The sequence below is a fragment of the Agelaius phoeniceus genome, chromosome 2, assembly GCF_051311805.1.
Source record: "Agelaius phoeniceus isolate bAgePho1 chromosome 2, bAgePho1.hap1, whole genome shotgun sequence".
NCBI lineage: Eukaryota > Metazoa > Chordata > Aves > Passeriformes > Icteridae > Agelaius > Agelaius phoeniceus.
Window position 1 is genome coordinate 57,646,895 of NC_135266.1, and position 25,834 is coordinate 57,672,728.

Sequence of the window (25,834 nt, forward strand, 5' to 3'; positions counted from 1 at the left end):
CATTAGGAGAAAAGCAGTTAATAAACAGCTAAAACATGCCAGTTTGGACCTTTTCCTTTCAACTTCAAAACATACACTCTGCTCTTGGTTTGTTATGCTAAATAATTATTTCTAAGGTAAAGTAGATAAGGAAAAGTAAGTTTATTCCTGCCTGCTGATGCTTGCTTACTCACAAAATGCAAAGAGAAGGTGTCATTTCTGGCTTTGTTATGAACAGATAAATATGCTTGCTGTGTTCTGCTTGTTAAACATACTGTACTTGTGATTTGTTGCAATGGGATGTTGATTCAGTACAGCATATAAGCACATACATAAGTCCCTCCTGACTTCAAGCTCCTCCATTTAAATTCAGTGTTCAACTAAACTAGATCAGGGAGTCAGTAAAGTAAATCAGGCAATCTGGACTTAAATTGTATGCTTTTAAATTCCAGCTTCTGTAATATTAACAATGTATATCTCAAAAGACACTGCTGACATTTTTGATTGATTTTTGTTTCCACTTTCTGTCTTTAAGACACTATTTCAAAAAATAGAAATTATAAAGCTGCATTTAATTTCAATTTCTCTTTTATATAGGCTATATATATATATATATATATGTATATATATAGGGAAAAAGGCAAGTGTCACAGGTACTAAATTATAAAGTTCGTAGTTTTTAGGACAGGCTTCATCTGATATTTTATTTTTGAAATAGTGTGAACCCAAAATTTAAACAGATATGAGTACTTAAAAAACACCTTGCTATATTTATTTTAGAAATAGCATTTTGTACAAAGTAATTTTACGAAAGGCTATTGACAAAAGTATGTGTCCTTATCTTTAAACATTAGCAATATTACATGCTGAAATCTTATTGTGGTTTTAATTCTATTTGCCCATAAATCACCATTTCCTGTATGTTTTCATTGAATAGCATTTCAGAAAATTATTTTATTAAAAGGTGAAACATTCAGGAAGTAAAATTGTAGTTTGCTAGTACAGGAGGAGGAATTTTTAAAAAGTGTCAAATGACCTGACTGCCATATTCCCATCTCGTCTTCTCCAGACAAAGCAGGGTCTTGCACTTATATGATGCAGTTCAAGAAAAGGTCCATATCATGTTGACACGTTAGCTAAAAATTCAAAACTTATTTGCAACTACAGTTATTTATAATCTTGTTCTATTTCTAAAGTAGGTATATTTATGAAATATGTGTCAAACCTCTCTCTAATTGTTGAGGTTGTTTTAGTTAAATACGCTCAAATTCTGTTCCAGATGAATTTTATGTATAACACAAAGAATACAAATTTGTGTATAACATAAAGTTGCTCAAAGTCATTTCCACCACCTGCAAGTACCTCAGGTTTGTTACACTTAAGACAGTTTACCAATAAGAAGTTCCCTGCTATGTATATGGTAAGGTAGAGTTTCTGTAAGTCTGGTTCAGACTTACTGATTTGCGGTCTGTCCCATGCATGTCAGCCTGCTAAGAGCAGAGGTGCTTATGCTTTCACAGAAGCAATGTTTTCTATTAAGTTGTTCTCACATCTCTACTTAAATAAGAAATCCAGACTTCCAGAATCATGCTGAAAGTTTTGAAGTATTAAATGAACAACTAATCATAGAATCATGGAATGGCTTGGGTTTGAAGGAAACTTCAAGATCATTAAGTCCCAATGCCTCTGCCATGGGCACAGATGCCACTCACTAGGATGAAGTTGGTCAGGGCCCCATCCAACCTGGTCTTCAACATTTCAGGGATGTACATGCACAGTCTCTCTGCACAACCTGTTCATTCCTCTCCACTCTCTGAGTAAAGAATTTCTTCCTAACATCTAATCTAAATCTGCTGTCTTTCAGTTTAAAGCCGTTGCCCCATGTCCTGTCAATATCTGCTTGCATAAAAAGTCCCTCTCCTCATTTTTATAAGCCCTCTTTAGGTAGTGGAATGCTTCTTCAAGGTCTCCCTTGAGCTTTCTCCTCTCCAGATTGAATAACCCCAGCTCTCTCAGCCTGTCTTTGTAGGAGAGACACTCCAGCCTTTCCTTTGTGTTTGATACATTTACTGATTTTCTGTAAATTTTCCAAAACACAAAACTAGCTTTTATAATAAGTTGTGGGTTTTTTGTTCTAGCATAGTTTTAAAGGAAAGTTTTAGTAGTTTGAAAATGTGAAATCAGCACTGTCCAAAGTATGTTGCTGACCAGAACTGCAATTGTAGACTTGAACATGAGCAACTTCTGCGAAGAGTGACAGTATTTGGAGTAAGCTGAAGTGCTAACTTAGGTTGCTTCTTTCGTTATGTTTCAGAAATAACTACAAGTAGGGATGAAATGATTCTTAGCAGCATTTAGAAGATGTCCACTAATTATCTGAAGAAATATTTTTGTTCCTAAGGCATTGCATTAGCTATTAAGAAATTAATCTTAGAAAATGACAGGTATGCAGCAGATTTCCCTTTTTCTTAGCTCTAGCCAAGCAAAATGATCAATTTTCTGTAGAAATCATTTGTATAATATTTTCTTAAATTTGATAGGGGAGTAAATAACATTTGGACCTATAATCAACATGATTCTTCTGAACAATCAGTGATAGATTGCTTATAAGAGATGACCATACCTAGCATATTTTCAAGCAACTCCAGAAGTAACTTCTTATGACTCTCTAATCTTCTAAAATTATCGTCTTTACATCCCAAACTTTCATTTATGTTTCAGAATATTCAATATATTCAGTAGCAGTTAAATTTAATAGGTTTCCATCAACTGAGTCAGTAAGAATTCTAGAATTTAATTCCTAAGCCTTTTTTTATTTTGAAGATGGCACTAGAAAAACTGCACACTCAAAAAAAGAAATAAGTCATATAGGGAAAAAAGCCCCAAAAGATTTTGCTCTGTGAGCTGTATTGTTCATGAAGCTTGGTTACTTTACATTTATGGTCATTAGTTAATAGGCTGTTGAGGTGAACTTTACTTACTGCTCTGCATAGACTAATCATGCTGTCCTACATGGAATGGATGGGCATTTTTGGTGTTATCTTTGACTACTTAATTCAGGTGATGTGATTAAACGTCACCAAGGTTAAATTATGAAGTTTGAATCTTTAACAGTCTATCCTTTGAAAAATTTTATGATCCGACTTAACAACTGTATCTCACTTTGAAGCTGGGTTTGAACCAGATGACCTCTATAGAGGTCTTCACCAACCTAAGCTTTTTCATTATCTGAGAGAGCTCTATCTCTTTATTAAATTTTGTGAATTAAAACATATAAGTACATTTTGAAGTTACGACATATGCAAATGTCTTGAATATAAAGGACTTGTTTCCATCAGGTGCCATGTAGAAGATCTGATCATTAATTTTCAGCAATATTTTCACATCCATATAAAAAATAAGAAGCTCCTTGAATAACATAAAAAGGCATTTGTCTTGCATTCCTCATATTCAGGTTTTAGTGGGGCACAAGACATTTCAGATAAGTCAGGAATTTTTAGGGCACCTATTCTATAGTACCTAAATCTTCTGTACTTGTGCTTCATGTCAGCAAGAGCCTTCGTATTTTTGCATTCTCTTTATCAGGGAAATAAAAGGCTGTATTATTTTATTTGTGGTTTTGTTTTTAGGCTGATAAACTGAAGTATACATTCTTTGGACTTCTTTATAAATGTGTTTCCATTGGTCATGTAACTAAGAAACTATCTTTGCGTGTCTCCCCAAAATCCCACTGGAAAGTTACTTATTAGGAAATCACCTAATCCTAAATTTTATTTTGTGATGTTTAAGGAGAATCTGTTTACCTTCATGGCAAGCTGAGCAGTTCTGGAAGCAGTACTACTGTGTTTTACCTCCTAAGGATTCACTTGCACAGCTTCAACAGGTCACAAATTTGATGGCAAAACTTAGTGACTCTGTCCCATGCTTTGGCCACTAAGGGATTTTCCCTAAAGTACATATTGCAATAGTTACAAGTTTTTATCTATAACTTCTTTTCTTCATAGCAATAATAGGCATCTCAATAAAAATGGGGAAATGCTTTGCATTGATGGAATTAAGCTTACTGTAAATGCAGTAGCCAACCTTGTCACATTCAAATTGGAAAAACGAAAAAAACACTGTCAAAAATTCAATTTAGCATTAGAGAGATTACTGCAGTATAACAGCCCTTTATCTGTAGTAGTGTATAAAAGCACTTCTAACAGTGCATCAATTTTCACAGCCATTTAGTAGATTAGAAAGCAATTGTAAACAGAGTAAAACCCACATTAACTCCTGTCAGCAGCCTGCCTTTTTCTCAGTTATGGATTTGTTTGAAATAACAGTGAAGTCTAAAGTGATTGCATCAACATCACAGATTGTATTATAAATATGAATGAACCCATTGTAATGGACTGCATAGTAATAGATGGCAAGAATTTGTCCCCTCCCCTCAAAGTAACAGCTTTTGTAAGTGATGAATAGCTGTGGCATAAGGAAACATGTCACTCTTCAAGAAATTACTGCTCCTGTTGTGAAACAGTAACTGCACCAAGTGATGGATTTTTAAACTGCCCCTATTTTAATATTTTAGCAATGCACCATTAATAAATGTCTGCTATTTCTTTTAACTGAAATAAACTGAAAGTTATATATATTAAAAAATTTTAAATCAACTATTTTTAAATGACCAGTTATTTAAACAACAGTACTGGTGGTGTTTTTTGAGGTGCAGAGAAAGAAAGTAGCTATGCATGGGTTTGTTAATTTTGGAAAATTGCCTTTCTTTTAACTGCTTCAAAACAAGAAATGCAGTGAAAATGAAAAGAATAGTATTTTTTTTCTCATCATCAGATAGCACAGTCGTAGTTACAATAAACTGATTCATGGCCAGTGTGGTGAAAGCTGATCTTGAAAGACTTAAAGATTTTTCAGACACAACATCAGGCAGAGTGAGGTGTCTTTTGCATTTTTTCATTTCTCCAGAAGATGTCTAATGTCTCTAGCAAACACTGGTCACTAGATATTTCCTAACACCTGTTTCTAAAAGGTGTTCCACTGCATATCTTGTTAATTGTTGCTGTCCATTTAGCTATTCCTTACAGACTTCAATAAGTCTACTATTCTGCTATTCAATTGCTTTTGTTAGGAAACTCTGGCTACCAGGGCGTTGTGATAAATGTACTACAGTCATAATGCTAGGGCACTGTGCTATAAAATATGGCTTCTCTGAAGTAAAAGGAACAATACTGTATATTTGAGTTCCAATTTATCACACACAGGATATTAAACATTGAGGACCAAATTTGCAAATGAGGACAAATGTAATGTGGGACTCCCAGACTTATGGGAGTAAAATCTGTTAGTAAATTAACTACAAAGGTAAAAATAAAATTTTCTCCAAATTGTAAGAATGAAATGTGACAATATCTTCTCTCAGCTGCTGCATTTCATTGTTATTTTGTGAAATACTATGGCAATTACTCAATGAAACATTTTGCACAAAGACTTCATTTAAAAAGTCTTTAAATTTTGGCTGAGAAAGCGAATAGTTTTCTCCATAGAGACTGTATATTTCTTTGATAACCCATTTGTAATTGTAGTTTTTATCCTTCAACTTTGTACATTTAAGCAAAAACAGTTTCAGGAATGGTGATTTCACATTAGTGAATTTTCTGCTTTACTGTGTTATAGCTATTTTTGATATTTTTTATATTTTTGTAAATATAACAAGAGAATGTAATTGATCTTTTTGAGAATGAAATGCTTATCGGTGCTATATCTGGATTTATATTATTTCATCCAATAAAAAAAATCATTCTTTTAATGATTTAAGTTTAATGAAACTTAAAGAAATATAATCATCACTAAAAAATACGAAACATCTAAGAGCTAATTTTATACTTCTGTGATTTCTTGATTTATATTTTTAAAAAAAAGAATTCAAACATTTTTTTCTCTTTTTTTTCAGAAAGTGCAGGTGAATGTGTGGTTTCTTAAATTGGACCCAGCATTCTAATGTAACTTCCTGTTCTTAAGCGTTCCTATTCAGTGGATTTCAAATTCCAAGTCAAATAAGTGCACAGAATTCAAGTGCTCTTCTGTGTCCTAGACTTACACAATCAGAAATTTGATTATCTTGCCTTCCCCTATCCTTTATTTACCTACACGCTCTTGGGTGCAGCTGAAAATGTTTTTCCAAAACTCTCTCATCCATCCTAAGTGCTCAGTTCTTTCTAAGATGCTTTCTCATCTAATTCAGTTTCACATGTAGCCAATGTTTTCTAGTAATAGATAAAATTAACTGTATCTTGCAGTAATTTTATTACCATTAGCTTACTAATCTGTCTTCTTAAAGAAGACTTAAATGCCACTTAAAAGCAAGTGAAATTCAAAGGAAAGAAGCTGGTAGAAACGAGAACCGGTGAAGGTCCCAGGGCTAGAGAGCAAGCTCTCATCTCATTAGGACCTGCTTTGGAATGACATCCTCAAGAAGGAATTGCAGTTGAAAGTGAACTCAGACATTGTTCCTGAACTCAGACAAGAATGATGTCATGTCACCCCTAAAGCAGTCAAGAGTCTCTTTTCTCTGAACAGCAGAATTGTCTTCCCAAGGCAGATGAGGACTCCCAGTCCAAGAGTTACCAGTCTTTCTGGCCAGGAGGTCACATCAGTGCACCCTCTGCAGCCATCCAGCTGCCCACAGTGCTGCTCTTACAAGTGTCTGTTTCATATACTCTATTTAGCTACTTCAACCCACTTCTCTTTCCAAGTTACACCACTTCTGTTTGAAAAAAAACATCTTTTAAATACTATTGGTGAGAAATTACTTGTCAAAGCTGGCAGTTCTCAGACAGGTATAGACACATGTAAAGCAGGTAAATAAACTTTATGTTCAGGTGTATATATATTCCACTTAATTACATGGGATCTGTTTTGCTTGCCTTCACTATCTATTTAAAACTAATCTAAGCTAGGCTCTGTCTCTAATCAAAAGAAGCCAATAGATACCTAAAGTATGTGCTTTTAATTGTGCTCTGAAGATTGCCTTTTTCCCTTGACTAGTCCCTTGACAGTGCAATCTCTTTGCCATTATTGTTCTGCAGAGTCAGGCATAATGATTCTGCACCAGGACTACCATGCTCTACAATGATTTCATTATAGTGAAATACAGCACTAGTGGGTATGTAGGATCCATAGATAACATTCCACACTTTGTATCGCTCTCAGAAATTCTGTATTTTGTGTAATTAGTATGGTACAAAACAACCTCAGCCACCCACAAATAGATTTTCCTATAAATGAGTTGTCTCCTAAATTTGAAATACCTTTCAGCTGAATCTCTGTGTATCACAGTCCTTCCTGTATGCACCGGTGACTATGGAGCTGTGCATAATCTGATGAGGAAAATGGTATTTCTGTTTTAATTCTGATGGGCATAGGTCATTTGGATTAGTTTCTGAATGAATGATGGAATATATACCAAAGTCTGTTAAACAATGAAATGATTATTGAAATTAGTCTTTTCAAATGATCGAGTCTCAAGTAACAGCATGTTTTTGTTTCATACCAAAAACAGCTTTGTGTGTTGGCATTTTATTTTTTTTACCATGTTGAACTCTTAATACTTTTCTTTGCTAGTTCTTTAGCTTTATGCTTTATGGAATAATTCAAATTTAGCGTAATATTTAGTATGTTGTACAAGTAAGAGAAAAATATTCTGTAATATATGCATAAAATATTGATGATAAGGCCCAGGTTTTATCCCTTTATCCCTTTGTCTTTAACTTGGTGCATACTCTGCAAAAGCAGTGCTATGGGTGTTTTGGTTTTTTTGGGTTATCTTGTTTTTTTAGAGAGACTTCAGGAAACATTTTCATGGAACTCAAATCTCTGTTACTTTAATTCTTTCACCTACTAATCTATCTTACTTAACAAAAATGCATACACTCCAGAGGTAATATCTAATAATCACAGGGTTGCCTTCCCTTTTGAAGTATCATCTCTAAAGACTAAGCTTAAACACAGTCCTCTGTAGATGCGAAATTCTTAAGTTTTGATGTATACAACTAGAGTTTTCTAAGTTTTGCATGGCCAGGACTAAATCTAAGCCAATTTCAGTTTAAAGAAGTGATGATTTTCACCTCAAGGGTAGGATTCCATGTACCAATGCAGAAGTAGAAATCATTTATTTTATAGGCTGATTTTTAAATCCAGAATACATTTCAAACTTGTCAGAAACTTGCAAAGCTGTACACAAGTTTGGGTATCCCAAATCTGTCAGAGAAAAGAACCTAAACAACTATAAGAGCTATTGCTACTGGAGGTATAGGTTAGTGAACATGAAGGATATTTAAAAAGGAAAAAATGTTGATAGTTAATGGCTGAGCAGTGTGGTTAGTAATGGTGTCTCATATCTACAGTTCTTGTCAGCATATTGCATACTAAAGAGTGTTCCCCTGCTTATATCCAAAGTGTTCACTGTAGCAACTGTAACTTTTTTGATTATATTCTTCATGTAGCCAGAAAAAGCTTTGTGAAATTTTACAGCTTCTGTTAAATAAGTGGTGAGATGTTTACTTAATAGTCTATCAGTCCTTAAAATCACCAAATCTGCACCCTGTCCTCCCCCGTAGGGGAGGTGTCATCTCAACAATCCCTTGTCTTGGTCCAGACTAGGAAATGCACCTTTTATGCAGATTTTGCTGTGGTCAAAAGTCTAAATCTTCCGGATCCAGAAGTTTCTTTTAGATATCTGAAGTGTAGGCTCTCTTTACCTGTTTAACATACCTACATTAGGGTGAAATGAAGCACAGTTTGAAAGTGCTTGTTTCTCCTGACTGAATGTGAAGGGAGCCTGAGGCAACCAGCACAAATTCATTCGGTCCACTTAATCTCACACTGGATCAAGGGCCTTTGGTCAGGCACAAGGACGCACAGGACTTTGCATGCTGTTGTTACAAACAATTTTATATAACACTGAAGAGTCAGGTTTGTTTCTGTACCTGCAAAACATATGTATCCATAGTCAATGAGTTTTATCTATTTCATAGTTGTAGTTATAATAAGGCCAGTTAAATTTGCAGTTTATTGTTTTAAATTTAACTGAGAATATTTCAAAGTATTCATTACCACACAAAAACAAAAAGGAAATGCATCTACACAAATGTAACTGGATGTTTTGTTTTAAGCCGTATTCTGTTACATAAGACTTATAAATTTATACATCTGCTTCAGCTTATTGAAACTGTCCTGATTTTAAGCTTAATTTCTGGAAGAAATCTGTTTTACTAGTAAGCTCAGAAGAAGCAAAGGTTTTTAAAAGATGTAAGATAAATTATCGAGTGCCTTAACTGAATTCTTAGACATAGAGGACTAAGACTCCCTTCACACTCCCTTCCACAAAGTTTTCCTCAGTTATGTTTCTGAAATAAAAACACATAAATATCTAGCCTACTATTCTTGCTGCAAAATTTTTACAAATCTCCTTGGAGTCAGCTGAATTGTTATTCTTAACACTGCTGACTAACATTAAGAATCTAGATAATAATACCAATTGTATGTGGTATTATTTTATTACACAAAACGGAAAATTATATTTCTTCTATAGGATATTGCTTTAAAATTAATAGTAACATGCATGAAATTTGCATTTTAATAAATTTTCCTTAGGCAAGTGAACTGCTGAACATTGTGATATTTTTCAATTGCATTTGTTTTTTTCCTTAGCATTTAAAGCTACTCAGGTGTAGCTTTTCTCTGGAAAGGAGCACTAATGAAGGTGCTAAAAAAGACTTGAGAATATATCTCTAATGTGTTTAGTATGACTGACTAATTTAACTGATGAGCTAGCAATGAGTTTACACAATATAGTTGTTCTAGAAAGAAGTGTCATTTTAATTGTTATTATGTATATTGTGTTTCCTAAAAGGTGTTTTTATCATCTCTTTAGAACACGGTGAGAGAAAAAGAATTCTCTTCATGAGAACTGTGTGGCGATTGTGCTTGTGTATAACTAGGAATAACCTATAGACATTCTAGCCTGAATGAATTTATGTACACATGAATCTGTGTGTGCATCTTATGTCCTAAAAAAATGTTTTCAAGTTTTTTGAGTCATCTTAAGTCTTTGAAGAGTATCCACAGAACTTCCCATGGCTGTCTTCTAGTTTCTTCAGCTATGTATGGAATAATGGAGCAGAAAATTGAGGAGATTTCTGAACAGTCAAGTGATTTCCATCACAGACTAATTTGGTTCTGGAAATAAGTTGTTTAATGGGTTGAGGTTTTTTTATCTACACCAGGTTGGCATCTGTAGTCAGTACAGTTGCAAAGTAGGAAACACTAGTGATTCCACACAATTAGCAAAGCTCACCCCTAAACAATGGCTGGTTTACTAGGAGAAGCATCTGAACATCACCATTTGAGAAGAAATTGTCATTGCTTAGATGTGATCATTTATGGGCTTGGAACTAAAGTCTAGGTTTACAGTGGGGTGCATGGCAATATAAACTGATACAGTAAACAACTAAACAAAAGCCTGAACAGGAAAAACTGGAATTGTGTAAAAGTTTGCCTTTAAGTCTGAAATCTGTCATGTGAACAGCTTCCATCAAATTCATGTATGCAATGGCATAGAGTTGTTACACCATCTCTGGTTTCACTGGGGGTGCCAGGGTTGGCCTTTATGTTCTCCATGGCAGCCCATAAGCTGCTGTGCTTTATCTTAGTGACTGGTGATGCCATCAGACCAGTGTTTTGCCTGTTGCTGAGCTGTGCTTGCATGGTGTCATGGCTTTCTGTCTGTCTACACACCAAAGCACAGAGCCAGGAGGCTCAGGGTGGGAAAGAGGTTGGGAGGGGATAACTGACATGGCTAACTGATTCTCTACCATATGATGTCATGCTCAGCAATAAAATCTCAGGGAAAGGAGGGAAAGTTCTTTTTGAACATGTTCCCTTACAACCTGAAGCATATCTTAAAAGGACTACATTTTTCCCAACTTCATTCAGAAAACCCCTTCACAGATTTTATGCTTTTGTGTGTCATAGTATGAATAATATTTAGTTGAATGCCCAGAGTAATTGAAGAAAGAAAAGCATTCATGATAGTTCAGATAAACTTCAGTGGTCTTTGCTATAATATGTTGTTCTCTGAATTCTTGCACTGTTCAAGCATTTACATTTAACATGAGAATGTATTTTACCACGCATGCTACAAAGAAATAAGTTAAGCATATGTTTTTTCCTTTGTGAGTGTCTGAGCTTGTGTATTATTATTTTAATTACCCCTCAGGCAATCTTCTGATATGTGATCAAGTGCAGGTCAATGTTCTGAGAGTCCTTCAACATGACAGTTCACAGAATAATTATCCTGTCATCGCACCTTGATTCATTGTTACATCGTTTCTTGGACTTTTTCCTCTTTCTCACATTTGCTTAGCAACCAGATCACAAGTCTCATACTTATTATTCAAGTAATCACTCTCTGCAGCACATAGATGCACCAATTAAAGCTTTACAATGAGGTATATTGTTCTGTGTGGAATCCTCAGGTGTCAGGAATTAAAAATTGATTTTAAATGTTGCAGGCTGCGTTCAAATGGCTCATCTGTGTTTATGCTAAACAAACAAGCATGCTAACAATTCCGAACAAAAGAGATAGGTCAAAATCATTAGGAAATGAATGATAAAATTATATTTTGTTCTTAAAGCACTTAGTCTTTTAGAGATTTACCAATTAAATTCAGCTCTGAAATGTCTGGGTGCCAAACATTTATTTTAGCTGTTCCTTTCAGATGCAAATCAATTTGATATCTGCTTTATATGTTCTTACCTATGGTCTTTGTAAACATTTTCTGTCTAATTTTCCGATTTGTGTAAATTTCACAGCAATTTATTATTAGAATGAAATTCAAGTACCCAGAAGCTGTCAAGATGGTTCAGTGATTTAATGTTGGCATCCTGCAGCTTTGACTTTAATCAGCAGATGCTCTGGCATTACCATAAATGTTTTCTTAACCGTCTCTGTCAAAAAAAAAAAAGAAAAAAAGAGAGAGACAATTTTTCCTGTTTGGAGTCTCCTGTTTCTGATTAAATTCGGTTTGGGTTCTTTTGCATAATTAATATACCATGATGATCTCTAACCATTTGTTTTTAATATCACCTTTTGTGCTAAACTCATTTGCAAGACTGCATCATAAGTCAAAACAGACAAAAGAAAAACAAGTCTATGTTTAAGTCTATGTTAAATCTCTGTTTCCGTGGCTTGGGAGGTCTTATTGCCTTCTGCCTTGTTTTCTCAGTGAATATAAAGGCTTCAGGGTTTCAGTAGTTCAGTTTTCCATATTCTATGTAATATTTTAAGTCCCTCCATGAGAAAGAGGGTTTTTTTCTGTATGTGCAAAGGTGTGCTGCATTTTAGATTTTAGAAAATTTAAAAAAAACCTCCTCCTATGTGGTAAGATTAACCTTTGCTAGCTGGTGATTACTAAATAGTATTTGAGTGCAGTTGATTAGGAATAGAAGGAGGAATTACTACAGTTAACTTCTGTTGTTTTTAACATACCAAAGTGGCTGCTAAGAGTTTAACTGGTCAAATATAGGGCAGTAAATATGTTCATTGCATAAAAAGTGCATACCATTAGTGATGTTAAACACAGCATTTTGAATTCACAATGACCGGATTAATTACCCATGATAATGTAGCTTGAATTTGTCTTGTGATAATTCAGTGGTATTTGGAGGAGTCGGTAAAAGCCATTTTTAAATAATAATTCCTCTTTCAGAGACTGTTGAAATCAGTGTCCCTTTTCAGAGCAGTTTGTCACACTTGCAGAGTACAGTTGTTAGTGTCAAATACACATATGGCTGGATCATGTGCAGAGTAGAAACATTTTTTTTTGTTCCATCTCTCTCCACACATGAACAAGGCCAAATTAGTCCATCCCAAAGAGAGGGAATAATTACGTGAAAGCACATAGCATTAATTAGAGCATCATATAAAGAGAGAGAGAATTATCAAAGGAATATATTTATGCAATCTTGTAGAGTGAGAGAGAGATGAATAACTTTTCCTCTGCCTTTATTTTCCAATATTTACTTTTGCACAGGAATCTTCTTGAATATGTACTATTTCCTGCTCCACAGTTACAATCTGCTCATTAGCATGGTATCAATTATTTTCTGCAGAGCTTTGTCAGAGGAAAGTAAGGACCATAATAAAAATATGAAAGTTACATGAACTAGGATGGTTCAGCTTCATTTCATTTCCATCCAGTGTATTCATGAAGGCAATCTTGGATGTTAGTTTACACAAGTTAAACTTCACAGTCAGGTCTGCTTCTGTTCTCTTAAAAAGCACCCATGCTATAAAGAAGCACAGATTAGAATTCAGAGTTCTCATAAATACTTGTCCAGGTTAGTAAATCACTACACTCTTCCCTGTCATAGCATTAACAGCATGTAGTGCTCTCTGTTGCTCTTCTTCCAGAGACCTCTTTTAAAAACATTTAAAGTTAGAGCAGCCTGAGAGCCATATGCTATTCTTGCAATCTTTTGAATAATAGTGAATGACAGCCCACTGTGACTGTGACCTGTGTGGGCAAGAGCTACCCCAGGACGTTGGTCCTGTGCCTCTTACAGCAATGTGAGGAGACTGTTTTTCTATTCAACTGCTAAAACTAATACCCACCTAATGTACTTTCAGCTCTAGCCTCTCCTCTTTGTGCTGTTCCCAAAAGTATTTCCAGGACTCTGTAGATCTATCTCCCTTTAGCTCAGAAGTAGTTTGATTCCTTAGGAGAAAAGAGCAGCAGATGATGACAGAAAGATGGTTTTTCTCATTGGTTTGATCTGATATAACAAAGTATTTGTATTCAAACTTAAATCAGTTCAATCTACCAGTACTCTCATTGCTGGTATAAACCTGGGAATGGAAGTTTGGGATAAAAAATAAGAAGTAAAAATTGTATGGATTTGTAGAAGCAACTGGAATAGCTAGGGAATATCTTGTAAGCATTTGATATCAAGAGTAGTGGATAAGAAATATTAATAGTGTCAAACTTTTGAGGAAGTTGCTAGCAATAGATACATGTCCTGGTTTAAGGTAAATTTGGAAGGAAACTTCTGAAGGGGTCCCTTTAGAAAGCAAATTCAAGTGACCCCTCCCCCTACCAGTTTTGGACACATGAATCTCCTTCGACAAAAGCGGAAAACAACTGGTTTTTAACAAGCAAAGTTCTCACAAATGTAGAAAAATAAATGAAACAATAAAACCTCTCACTGTTCTGAAGAGATGGCAAATTTAGAAAGTCCTTGTCGTGGGCTGTAGCTTGGCTCACTCAGTCTCTTATCAGTCCCTCCTGTGCTGGAAATGCCACATCCTGGGCCCCAGTGGGACACAGGTGTGAGCTCCCAGGGTTTTTCTGGGTTTTCAGTCCAGAGCAGGTTTGAACAGTTCCAAGAAAAAGAAAAAAAACACAGTCTGGGGAACTTCTCTGCCTCAGCTAGCAAAAAACTAACTATGAGCAAAGGAGGGCTCCGTTCCTCTGTTTATGCTGCAGACAGCACAGTCTGGGAGCAGGAATGTGGAGGAGTGAGTGCAGTGTCTGAAAACAAACTGCATGCTTCTTCTCTGCCCCTTCGCTCTTGAACCAAACTTAAAGGTGCAAAACTTAATATCCAGCATAAACAGAACAGACCACTGGGGATACAAGCATCACAAGACATAAAATCATAGAGTGGTTTGGGTCAGAATTGGCCTTAAAGGTGATCTAATTCCAACACCCACACCATGGGGACGGACACCACCCACTAGATCAGGTTGCTCAGAACCAAATCCAGCCTGGCCTTGAACCTCTCCAGGAATGGGGCATGTTTTTTGTGGGGTTTTGTGGGTTTTGCTTGTTTGTCTGGGTTTTTTTTCCATGTGTATGCTAAATAGTATATACTCAACAGATGCAATAACATTTAGAACTGCGGTGAGAAGAATCTCATAAATATAAGGTCAGTCTTTAAGATTTACTTTGTTGTTTGGATTTGTTGTGGGTTTTATTTTCCAAAGGAAGGAGGCTTCCTACTGTGTTTTTCCTCAACGGTTGGTAAAAGAAGACAAAATTGTGTTTCTTTTCCATTTCAGTTATTTTCCATCAGCATGTTGCTTATCATTCCCTATTGCATCTGCTAGTGGCTTTCCTTTGATGACAGCAGTCTTTATGCATATTCCTGAAGTTTTTTTATCAAAGTGCACCTTGAAAGCAGAATTCATCTATAGGGAGCTGGTTTGCAGACAGGTTTGGAGACTAAATGTGTCTGCTGCTGGAAGGCATTTTAGTTTGTGTGATCTACATTAACTATCATCAGATGAAGAGGGTAGCTTTAGACTATGGACCTCTGTGTATCTTGTCACAGGTCACTAACTTAGACATTCATCATTTTTGACTGTTAACTCTAAAGACAGTTTGGAATGCAAGCTTCAATATACCTGTGAACAAAATAAAACAAGTAATAAACCACATTTCAGGACTTTAAAATACTGTAAAATATGTTAACTTCCAGTTTTATTGTCATTTCCCTGCTACTTTTTGACTTAAGAGAAAAAGTTGATGTTTGTCCTATTTGTACCTTGAGAGGAATACTATAAACACGTAGGCTGTGGATTGTTTCTGCCTTCTGGGGTCTGAAGACCCTATGCCTCTGGTATTCATGTAGATCAATATTTACCTTTTAACTGCCTTTGTCTGACAAATAAGAAGATGAATTTATTAGTTATTAATACTAAAGTTATGACTTATGATTTATCAGTTTTGAAATTAAGAGACTTAGAATTTAGTTTTTCAAGAATATTTCAAAGCATGTGCTCTAAAAATCATTAATGACCACAAAGTAGATTTCTGTTTAGGAAATTTCCATTTTGCAGTTTTCCTAGAAACTGCCAAATGTGCCTTCTTTGGGGAAAAATGCATTAAAAGACACTGAAAATCAACTGTAATTCAGGGTGAAATAGGAAGGATGCCAAACTCCTTAGTCTGAAACAGTTGTCTTAGAAGACACCTGCAGAGGATTCTTCTCTTACTGACCTTGGGTGATTTCTGTCAGCAGCTTGATCTCCACATTCTTGTTCTCTTATCATCTTGACAGGTGCTCAAGACTTTTGTTAAAATCCTAGTAAATGAAAGTTGCATTTCTTGTAAAAAAAAGTCATTGTCTTATCACAGGTGAGAATATATTAGTTTAAACAGAGAAATTGGTTCAAACTCATTGCAATTGCGAAGTGTCTTCAGAAAAGATAGTTAAAACTTTGAATGGAGTGATCAGCAGGAACTTAAAGTAGTCTTTGAGAAAATATAGGGAGGAAAGGGATTAAAAGAATTTTTAAAGGCTTTACTTTGGGGCCAAGTAAAAGGGAGCTGGTCCAGCATAGTTCCTCTTGTCAAAAATTTCTTTGCTCACAGTTTGTAATTGACTGTCTTTTGAAATTTAGTTTCTATAAATTCTCTGTATTAGTCACACTGTGTGTTGATGTACTCATTTCTTGCCTTTGAAATGCACATAAACCCCCTATATTCACTCTTTCTGAAAACTGTCTCATCTAAATTGAGCTTACTGATAGTGTTTCTTCCTTGTGTTTCACACCTTTTTAATGCAACACTCAAGAACAGCAGCAAATATTAAATGATATGTGCATAGTTTAAAAAGAAATGTTCCAAATATCAGTAACACTTTTTCATGTCTCATGAGTTATTGCCTGCTTAAGATCAGTAGAGTCGTGAGCATTAAGTATGAAATACAAAGGTGTAAGAAATTGCTTATCAAGCAAAGGTCTTTTGAGTACAGTTCACACTCCTTTATGGATTAGGGTTGAAGCTGCAGGTTCAAACTGAAATAAGTCTTAGCAACAAACAGTGCTCCTTTTAGCAGGGACATTCTTCAAACCTACCCTTGTCAGTCAGAGATATTGTTGCAAAAACATGAAATCAATAAAAAGTATTTAAAATATTTTCCATTAAACCATCCAGAAAGAAGCTATCCTATTTTTTCATGAATGATCTTATGTAATACAGATGAACCTTCTAGCTATAGCAGTCTTTCATATTATGTCTTAATTCTGGTTCTGAGGGAAAAGACTAGCTTTGAGAAGGATCTTTTCCCCTGATGTTTTGCTGGGAAAATAAATGAGTACAGCATCAGCATGGTGTTGCTTTTTGAGAATTTCAGTTCCATGCATCAGGGATGAGGAACCAGAGACAAACTATGGCACCAAACTGGGGAGCCAGTGGTAAGAGTTATGGCTCAGGCTGTTACCTTTTCCAAGCTAAAGCCCTTTGGTATGGGGACAGTCCCTCAGAGTATTGTCTAGGACATGACTTAAATGACAAGTCATGACTTAAAATGTAAAAATAATTTGCATTTCCAGTAATGTCAGTATGGGTGGGCTTTAGAAAATGTTGGCAGCTTCAGGAATATGAAGTAGCATGTGAGGCACAAGTCAGCGAGATCAGAAATATTCCACTGGGTTGTTGAGCATTTTTCCTTGTTAACTTGGTAAGAGATGTAATGAGGTTGTAACTGCAATTGTTCTTTCTATGTTACAGTTTTGTCATGCCCTACATTTAGATGTATGACTGTAATACGAGCATATAATGCCACGCAGTGCTGTTCTCTTTATTGTATTTGCAACTTTATTTTTCAATCAGTCTACAAGTATTTACATAAAACCAAAATATGTCCTTAGTATCAAGACTTTTACTGAGAAACTGTGATGAAATAAAGCTTTTCAGCATCCTTTTTAATATTAAATATTTATTAGTTGTTTAAAAAAAAATCTATCTCAACTTTAGTGAGTCTCTTGCAATCATTTCTGTTCCATATTAAAGGTAATATATAACACTATTGTGTAGGATTTTAAAATCTCCAACTGATCATATTTTTTTCCCCAAGTTCACAGCAGGCAAGTCTTATACTACTGATCTTTTTTTTTTTTGTTCAGATACTAGGGCACAATTTCCTTTTTCTGAATATGATGTATCCTTTAATAGGTTATAAGCATACTGTTATAAGTTGTGCTGTGTTTGGACATCATTTCAACTGTGGACAGCTATTTTAAGCACAATTTTCTGTCAGTTGAATTTCCTGAGCATTGCAGTTATAAGTCTTGTATCTAGATGATAGTAACTATTTGGCTCTAGGTTTTGTGAATATGGCTTGAACAGCAATGTTCAAACAATTAATATCTGCAAAAACTGCATTTGAATAGATCTGGAGGACCCACAAAAGTTCAATATTGAACAAGGGAAAGAAAAGATTTAAATATCATGGAATCTGGACACTGAGACTTTTGTAGCAGACAAAATGATCTCTGCCTAACCCGTGCTTGGGAGCATTCACTAGCAGTAAAGTCAAAACTATTATAGGTTATCACCTGAGCATTTAGAAAACTTAATAATTAATTCAAAATGATTGATTTTTTTTTTTTAATCTGCATAGTGATTGTTATGATATGGGTGAATGACAAATTTCGATTGTTCAAAGTGACCAAACAGTAGAAACTTGTCTCAACTACTTCCAGTATATACAGGAAATTAATAAGTTCTGTCTTTATCCAGTGATTTTTAATGTCTGATTTCTTTTTGTCTTGCTACTGCCGGAAGGTGCTCCTTGCTACAGTAGGTGGACAAATAGTGCATCTCCAGAAATGTAAGCTTTCTTCTTAACAGGAATTCATGCAGAAGTGCCTTTTCATGAGTAGTTTTTGTTTAACCTTCTGTGTGTTTAATTATATTCAGTTCTTTAGAAGTGTATTTGAACCAATACATGTGAGTAAATACATATTTTTTTTCAAATATAGTTTATTGTCAAAAGCAGAAAACAAATTTATGTATGTCTATGATGTAATGGTCCAAAACATTTTAGGAAAGTCTGTTAAAGACCGGTATGGTTTGTGGATTTTCTGTGTGTTCCCTTTTTCTGGAAGCATAGGTGGCCAATGTGACTAAGCCATGTCCTGGCTGTTTGGGCAGCCATATCAAAGACTGTCTTCAGAAACAGATCAAGTTCATGCTTATGACTGGTTATGGTTTCCTGCTTTCGCATGTATATATGTGAATTCCAGAACTTCATTACTCTGATGGTTCAAGGTTTTAATGTCTAATAGCAGTAAATTAATGGCTGTTTATTCTTGTACTTACTTTGTCAGGTAATCTTGACTTCCGGCTTTTTTTGCAAGTAAATAACTATATGCTTTATAGTCTTTATCATACGGAACTAAAGAAGTCTGATTTTTCCACAGTTGTGGTCAAAGCTGCGTGCTAACCTGCAGCAGTTTGCGGCCATGTAGTTCTGTATCCACATGCAAGATGCACTGTTTTTTTTAAACCACTCACCTCAACACTGACAGGTTGAAAATTAACTTATTTGGTTTCACCACTATAGCACAGGATTTGAGGGAGGTGAGGTTACAATTCCAAGTTAAGGCAGTGGAATGGATGTGGTACCAAAACACCAATGCATGTGAGTTTTGAATCAGTGTGTGAAGCAGTATAGAGTGCTTAAGAGTTTGAATTTAACACAAATTAATTTCTGTTGGCTGTAAAATGAAAAACTGAGGAATTAGTGAGACTTTTTACCTTGATAGTGGTCATTTTACTAGTTATGCACTTTGATTTAAAGAAAAGTCATCTTTCGCTCTGTTAAGAATGCCACAAGTGGCACATATACCTTAAGTAATACAGCGGTTAATTCTTTGCATGCACACTTACTGAAGTGAAATCTAGGGCTGTAAGTAAATGTGTATGCTTTCTGAGCCAAGCCTAGCAAAGTTCAGTGTTTCTGAATGAAATTCACAACAGCCAATTTGCTAAGCAGGGCACTATCTACCTCCACATCTGCTAATACCAGACTTGCACTTCGGCATAGCAATGCTCTGTGAAGTTCCTCCTTGACTGAAGAACATAAGCAGAAAAGATGCCACCTGATTTAGAAAGCAGCTAAATAACAACTTCGAGATGATAATACTGGATTTAGATAAAATATGTGTCCAAGAACTATTTTTTTTCATTTACTCTAGCTGCTCAATATTATTTGTAACATGTCTGAGACCAAAGTATTCTCATTATTAAGGAATGCTGCTAATCACTACCGTGACTTTGTGATTTTTCTGGTGAATCTTGACATCATCAAGGAGATAAAACAAAAACTACTCACATAAACAAAACACTGTTTAAGGCACTTTCCTAATGCCATTTTTCATTTTTTTCAGGACCCTTCAGAGTGAAGGGAAAGGCTGGTCATTCGAGTTAAGTGTTGCACTTATTAGTCGGTGCCTAGAAATTCACAACTGCTGTTGTTTTAAGGGGAAAAAAAGGCACAGCTGTCTTCAGCTTTACTCTGTCCTATCCCTACACAACAATTCCAGATTGTAGGCAGCAATTTGTGGGACACGCTGAAGTGAAAGCCTCAATTACTTACTGCGTTTCAAAGTGGTGAAGGAGTTTAGACAGATCCCATGAGCTACTACTTATTAATAGCTAGCTTGCAGCAGCTCCTTGCTTAGGCTGCAGTTGTGAGTCTCACTCTAAGGCACCTCTACTCTGCCCTGTGTACACTATGAGAAACTGGGGGATTTTACTGCTGGATTTTACTTTGAGGCCTCAGTTAATAAGAGTTCGCCATGTCTGTTATACAGTCTAATTCAACACACCTAATTCATCCTCACATTTTTGGGTGAAGACTGCTCAAGTGCAAAATAGTTAAAATTTTGTTGATGGTGCATTTGAGAAGCTTACTTTCAGTGCCTAATTTCTTTTACACTTTTTTAAAATCCAACAATTATGCTTCACCTCTGATGATGATACGACAGTGGGTTTTCTTATACTTAAAAGTGTTGATTTTCAAACACCAAGTATTTTTCCTGCTGCCCCTAGATGAATGTAAACAGGAAGGTCTGTGGTGCAGCTGGTAGTTTGTATATTGACACAGGTAGCACACTTTTATCTGCTTGCAAATATGTGTTCAGAATCAATAAGCATAAACATTTAAGTAGAATGGGACATTTAAGAGTGCACATACAGGGGATATTTTAATTATATATGACGGGTTTATTACATGTAATTATAAAGCTATGTTCATAACCAGTCATTGGCCTCCTGTGATTCAGGAACACTGCTGCTGCATATTCAAGGTCAAATTATTTTCCTTAGTGAAAAAAAAAATTACGTTTTTCAGCTAAGTGTCAAATTTGTCTTAAGAAATTTTAATTAAGAATTGCTTATCTGATTTAGAAGATGATGGAAAGGAGGTATTTATTTTCTTCCCACCTCCCAAAAGGTGATCGTACTTACAAAATTCGCTGAGATTGTCCAAGAAAGTGTGTAAAATCCTCATCCATCACCAAGAGCCCCTGGTCAGGGAATGACAGTGCAGTAAATATCTTCAGCAGCTGCCTTTTAATGTACAAGCTGTTTTCGGTAGGAATTTTCAGCACTCACATAAAACACACTGTCATGAGTGACTGCCTGTGCTCCAAAGTCATTACTATTGGGATGATGGAACATCTTTCAGCGAATAACCAAAAAACTTTAAATGTCATGTCAAGTGTGTTGAAGGCATTTTCAAGCCTTGCTCAAGGTTACATGAATATTGAGTAGGCCTGTTTTTAAAAAGTTTGAGATCTATGAGAGAAGCGACTCATATGCTGGTTTGGAAAACAGTCACTTGATCTGGAAGGGGCATGGGGAGTGACAGAAAAAGAAATCTGTCTATTAATACATGCCAAACCTGCAAAACTCCTGCCTGGATATTAACTGAGTGCAACTTTGTGTGACAGGCAATGCCAGTGATGTTTAGCAAAAAATAGTGAATTATGCAATTTCTTGAAATTATTTAGCTGCCTAAAAGTTCCCTAAGGAAAGAAAAGGTATAACAATTAAATTAATAATTAAATTAAAATAGACTTTTGAATACATTTTAAAATTTGAACAATTAAAAAGTATGTAGGAAATGTAATTAATGAGGTAAAACCTTGGAAGACACTGAGAGGGGCTAGGTACCTCTTTGACTCCAGTAAGAAAGGGGGATCCTGTAATGCTATATACATGATTTTGTAAGAAATATGGATGTTAATTTAATGAAGACATGTAAAGTCTGTATCACTTCCAAGGGACCCAGTCCACTGCTTTTGAAGTGGATAATATATTTTGTCTTACCTCCTTGGCATTCATTACTCCTTGTAGTACATCATCTGCATGTAAAATTTCTCTGATCAAGAGGTCTTTTTATATTACAGAATATTGAAACTGAGTATTTTAATATGAAACAAGGTTTGTTTGATTTGTCTCTGCAGAGAACCAGAAAGGACAGCCAGAGAAGCCGTGTTCACACCACAGTATCACTTTAAACTCGACAAGAAGCCCAGTCACCAAAGAAGTTACATATGATGTGGAAACAAGTTCTAAGGTGTTGAACAGGGCTGTTGGGAGAAAGGAATCCTGTCATGGAGAAGGTGGCAAAGAGAAGAAAATGGATCGTATCGGGTCCCCTCCTAAGGGAGAAGCCATTCCAGAAGTAGAAGCTCTCTTGGCAAGACTGCGAGCACTATAGAATAATCATATAACAGATTAAATAAAAGTTAAAAACAATAGCCTACACTACATCTTTAAAGAAATAATAATTTTCTATTTTTGATGTTACATATTTCTGACTTCCTGACTTCTATGTGGATGAAGGATCTGCTTCTAAACTTTGTTTGCAAGACTATAGAAAACAATACTATAGTTTTGGATAACTGCAAGATTGTTTTTTATTATATGTTTTTACTTAAAAATCATATGAAAAGTATCAGAAGAAGATAAATACTAAATTGTTCCAAAGCACAATCTTTCTAGTGGACAGGCTGCTAACCATCTGTTTTGAGTGCTTCTGAAAATAGGAATATCTTTTAAGTATTGTTAAATCATCATGCCTGGGAATAGGGTCAATAAATAACACAAAAAAGGTATTCTTATATTTTCTACTGTAATTTTTATATTTAGCAGGCTAAAGCACCAAAAATGTATCATTATAGTGTCCTTTTCAATTACAGTAATATACAGTATCAACCATATTCCAGTTTGAGCTCATCAAAGAGCACCAAAGCTTGATGAACTATAGATGTATTTACCAAATGGTAATCCATGGGCAGTAAACAAAAAATCTATGCAAATAATATACTTTATATGTAATTAGTATATCGCTGCTTTAAAATTGTGATTATTATATCAAAATAATATATACAATTGCTTTGATTGCAAGATTTTGCAATTGTGTCCTTAGTGGGGGAAAATGTCTTCACAGTTATTTACCAGTGTAATATTTTATCTTTTCACATGAGAATTAATATGTTTCTATAAAAGGAACATGTAACGGAGAAGATTTTTTCAATTGGTTTTTCACAAACTCATTTTCCAGTAGCCCATAAAGTCTTACTGCTGGCATAACAGGAGTCTTGCAAGTGATTGCATCTCTTTTATCCCACTGTCACTGTACAGGGTTGCGTGTTCGCTATCGTATTTATTAATTGCACATCAGAAAGAGCTGCTACCAGTGTTACCAAGTAGGGAGCTATTGTTAGTCTCTTTGCTCTGTTATTTAAAGCTTCCTTAATATAAGAGTGTATTAAGAATCTAATATCATTCTTCTAAATTACTTTATTTTTCTTTACAAAATGCTGAAAAATATGTCTTTCAATAAGAGTCAGTTACATGAAACCCGTGTTTCAATGCTCCAGTGCTTTTTATATCCTTGTTTAAGTTGCCTTTGTACTTCCTGCACTAAACATTAATAAAGTTAATTAGAACTCAAAAACTGGGCCTGATTACACACATGGCATAGGGGGGTTTTCAGCCATGGTGGGAATCAATCTCCTGTTTCTGGGACTGTTGTAGCTGTCATTATACACTAATTACATTTCCCGCCTTTGCTGAAAAAAGAGAGGTATAAACACAAATCAGGGAAGGATTCAGAGCAGGCCTGTAAGACAGACATTTCTTCAGCTCCCCTTGCAAACAATGGGCATGGCTCCCCCTGCAAACAAAAGACTCCTTTGGTAATTTGAAATATGTCTTGAATGTATAACTCAAAATACAGTGACTGTGAGTTGTTCTACTAAGGTCTTCTGCACCTCCAGTATTAACACTTACTACCCCTATTTACAGGGTGCAGTAAAAATTACTGTCTAAAAAGTCCAATATGATTGACTACATAAAATGACATTTCAAACACAAAGAAAATACCTGTTCAAGGGGAATAAAAGTTAGCAGTACACTGGATCTCTTCAGTTGCTGGGGATGTGCTAAAATAAAAGGGCTAAAAGTAGAGAGCCATACCTTAAATATTAGGATGTTCCTCCTGCATTTGGAGGATGGTAGTGTAGGTGGTGTGTAGGTGGAAGTAAAAATTATTTTCATGAACTCTGTAAACTTGTTCATTTGAATTAATGGGTGAAACTCCACCTCAGAAAACTGACAGTTCAGGATGCTACTGCGTAGCTGATCAAGCAAAGAAAAGTTACAAAAGTATCTACTGAATTTCGCAATGAACAAAATGCTGCTAGAAGCCTTTAAAATAAATATTTATCTTTAAATCACAGAATTTAAGCTACATTTTTTTACAGTTTGGGAAGCTTTTAGAAAGGTATTCCAGGGCTTATAGTCCTTCTAAGGTATTGTGTTTCTGAATTAATCCTTTCAAGCAGCCATCAAGTTAATTTGCAGAGGTTTTATTTCTGTAACAAGGCAAATAAAAAGCTGTGCAACTTCTTAGAATACATGTAAATACAGCATCCAGATTTTTTCTTCCTTCTGTGCTTCTTTGTACCATCATAACCTAATCTACTCAGAGCTAAAGTACATGGTCCAGTTGAAGTACACAGTAGGCTTTCTTTCTACATTTTATCTTGCTTTAATTTCCATTAGACACAAACTCATACACAGGGTGTTTTTGATATGAAAAATGCTAGTATTGCCTAATGAGTTCAGAGAAAAAAAAACTTTGAAAGTATTATAGCTGCATTGATTTCTATGATTTTATGTTTTTATTAAAGTATAAAACTCGGCTTGTAAATTATATAGAGTAAATTGCTTTAATTAAATTTAAAAATTAATTCATTTATTCAGTTTAAAATTTAAAGTTAATTCAATCCCAGAATACTTAGGGTAGACCTTTTTTGGTATGTGCTAGTCATTTTTGGCAGGTATTGAGCCTACTCCTACAGCTAAGGGATTGAGCCATGAACCACTTCTGTTAGAAATGGACAAAGGTTTCACGTACTGTGCCACACCCTCTCTATAATTCACACCTGAAAATTAAGTCCTTATAAAAAGAGCTTCCTGATTTAGTCAAACACGACTGCTCAGATAAAAGCATTTGAAGTAATCTTGCAGGGCTCCTTCCCTACCTGAGCAGGAGACAGAAGGCACAAAAATCCATTACTTTTCTTGCCAGTCCAACTGTAAAGGTCTAACACATCTTTTTGATACTTCATATGCATTTTGGATGACTTTTCATTTCACTCAGTAAAAGAATTTTGATTACTACATCAACTTTTACTTCCTGTAGACACTGTATTGTTTGTGGTAGTAGTATAAATTTGTATGAAATATTCTAATGTTTTGACCTTAGCAAGGCAGGAATGTTTGCAGCAGCCTCTTCAAGCTGCACACAGCCAAGCTTGACACCTGACTCACAGGTTGTGGGTAATACCCCAGTGTGTGTAAGCCCAGAAGCAAAAGTGGAGGGAGTGCTTTCATTGCAAACAAGTGCCAGCATCTGGTGACTGCCATGAGAGGTGATAGTGCTCTGGGTCGGGCGCTTCATTGAAGAGGCATGGACCAGCAACATGAAA

The 25,834-nt window shown here is 35.4% G+C and overlaps 1 protein-coding gene across 1 annotated transcript in view; it reads left to right on the forward strand.

The window, feature by feature from the left end:
- The window catches only part of DIAPH3 (diaphanous related formin 3), a 212,388-nt gene extending 188,592 nt beyond the window's left edge, over positions 1–23,796 (forward strand). Inside the window, exon 28 of the mRNA XM_077173643.1 lies at positions 22,298–23,796. Within this exon, the coding sequence (XP_077029758.1) occupies positions 22,298–22,554 (257 nt within the window). The 3' untranslated portion in view covers positions 22,555–23,796. The remainder of the gene's footprint in view (positions 1–22,297) is intronic.
- Positions 23,797–25,834: the final 2,038 nt, after the last annotated feature.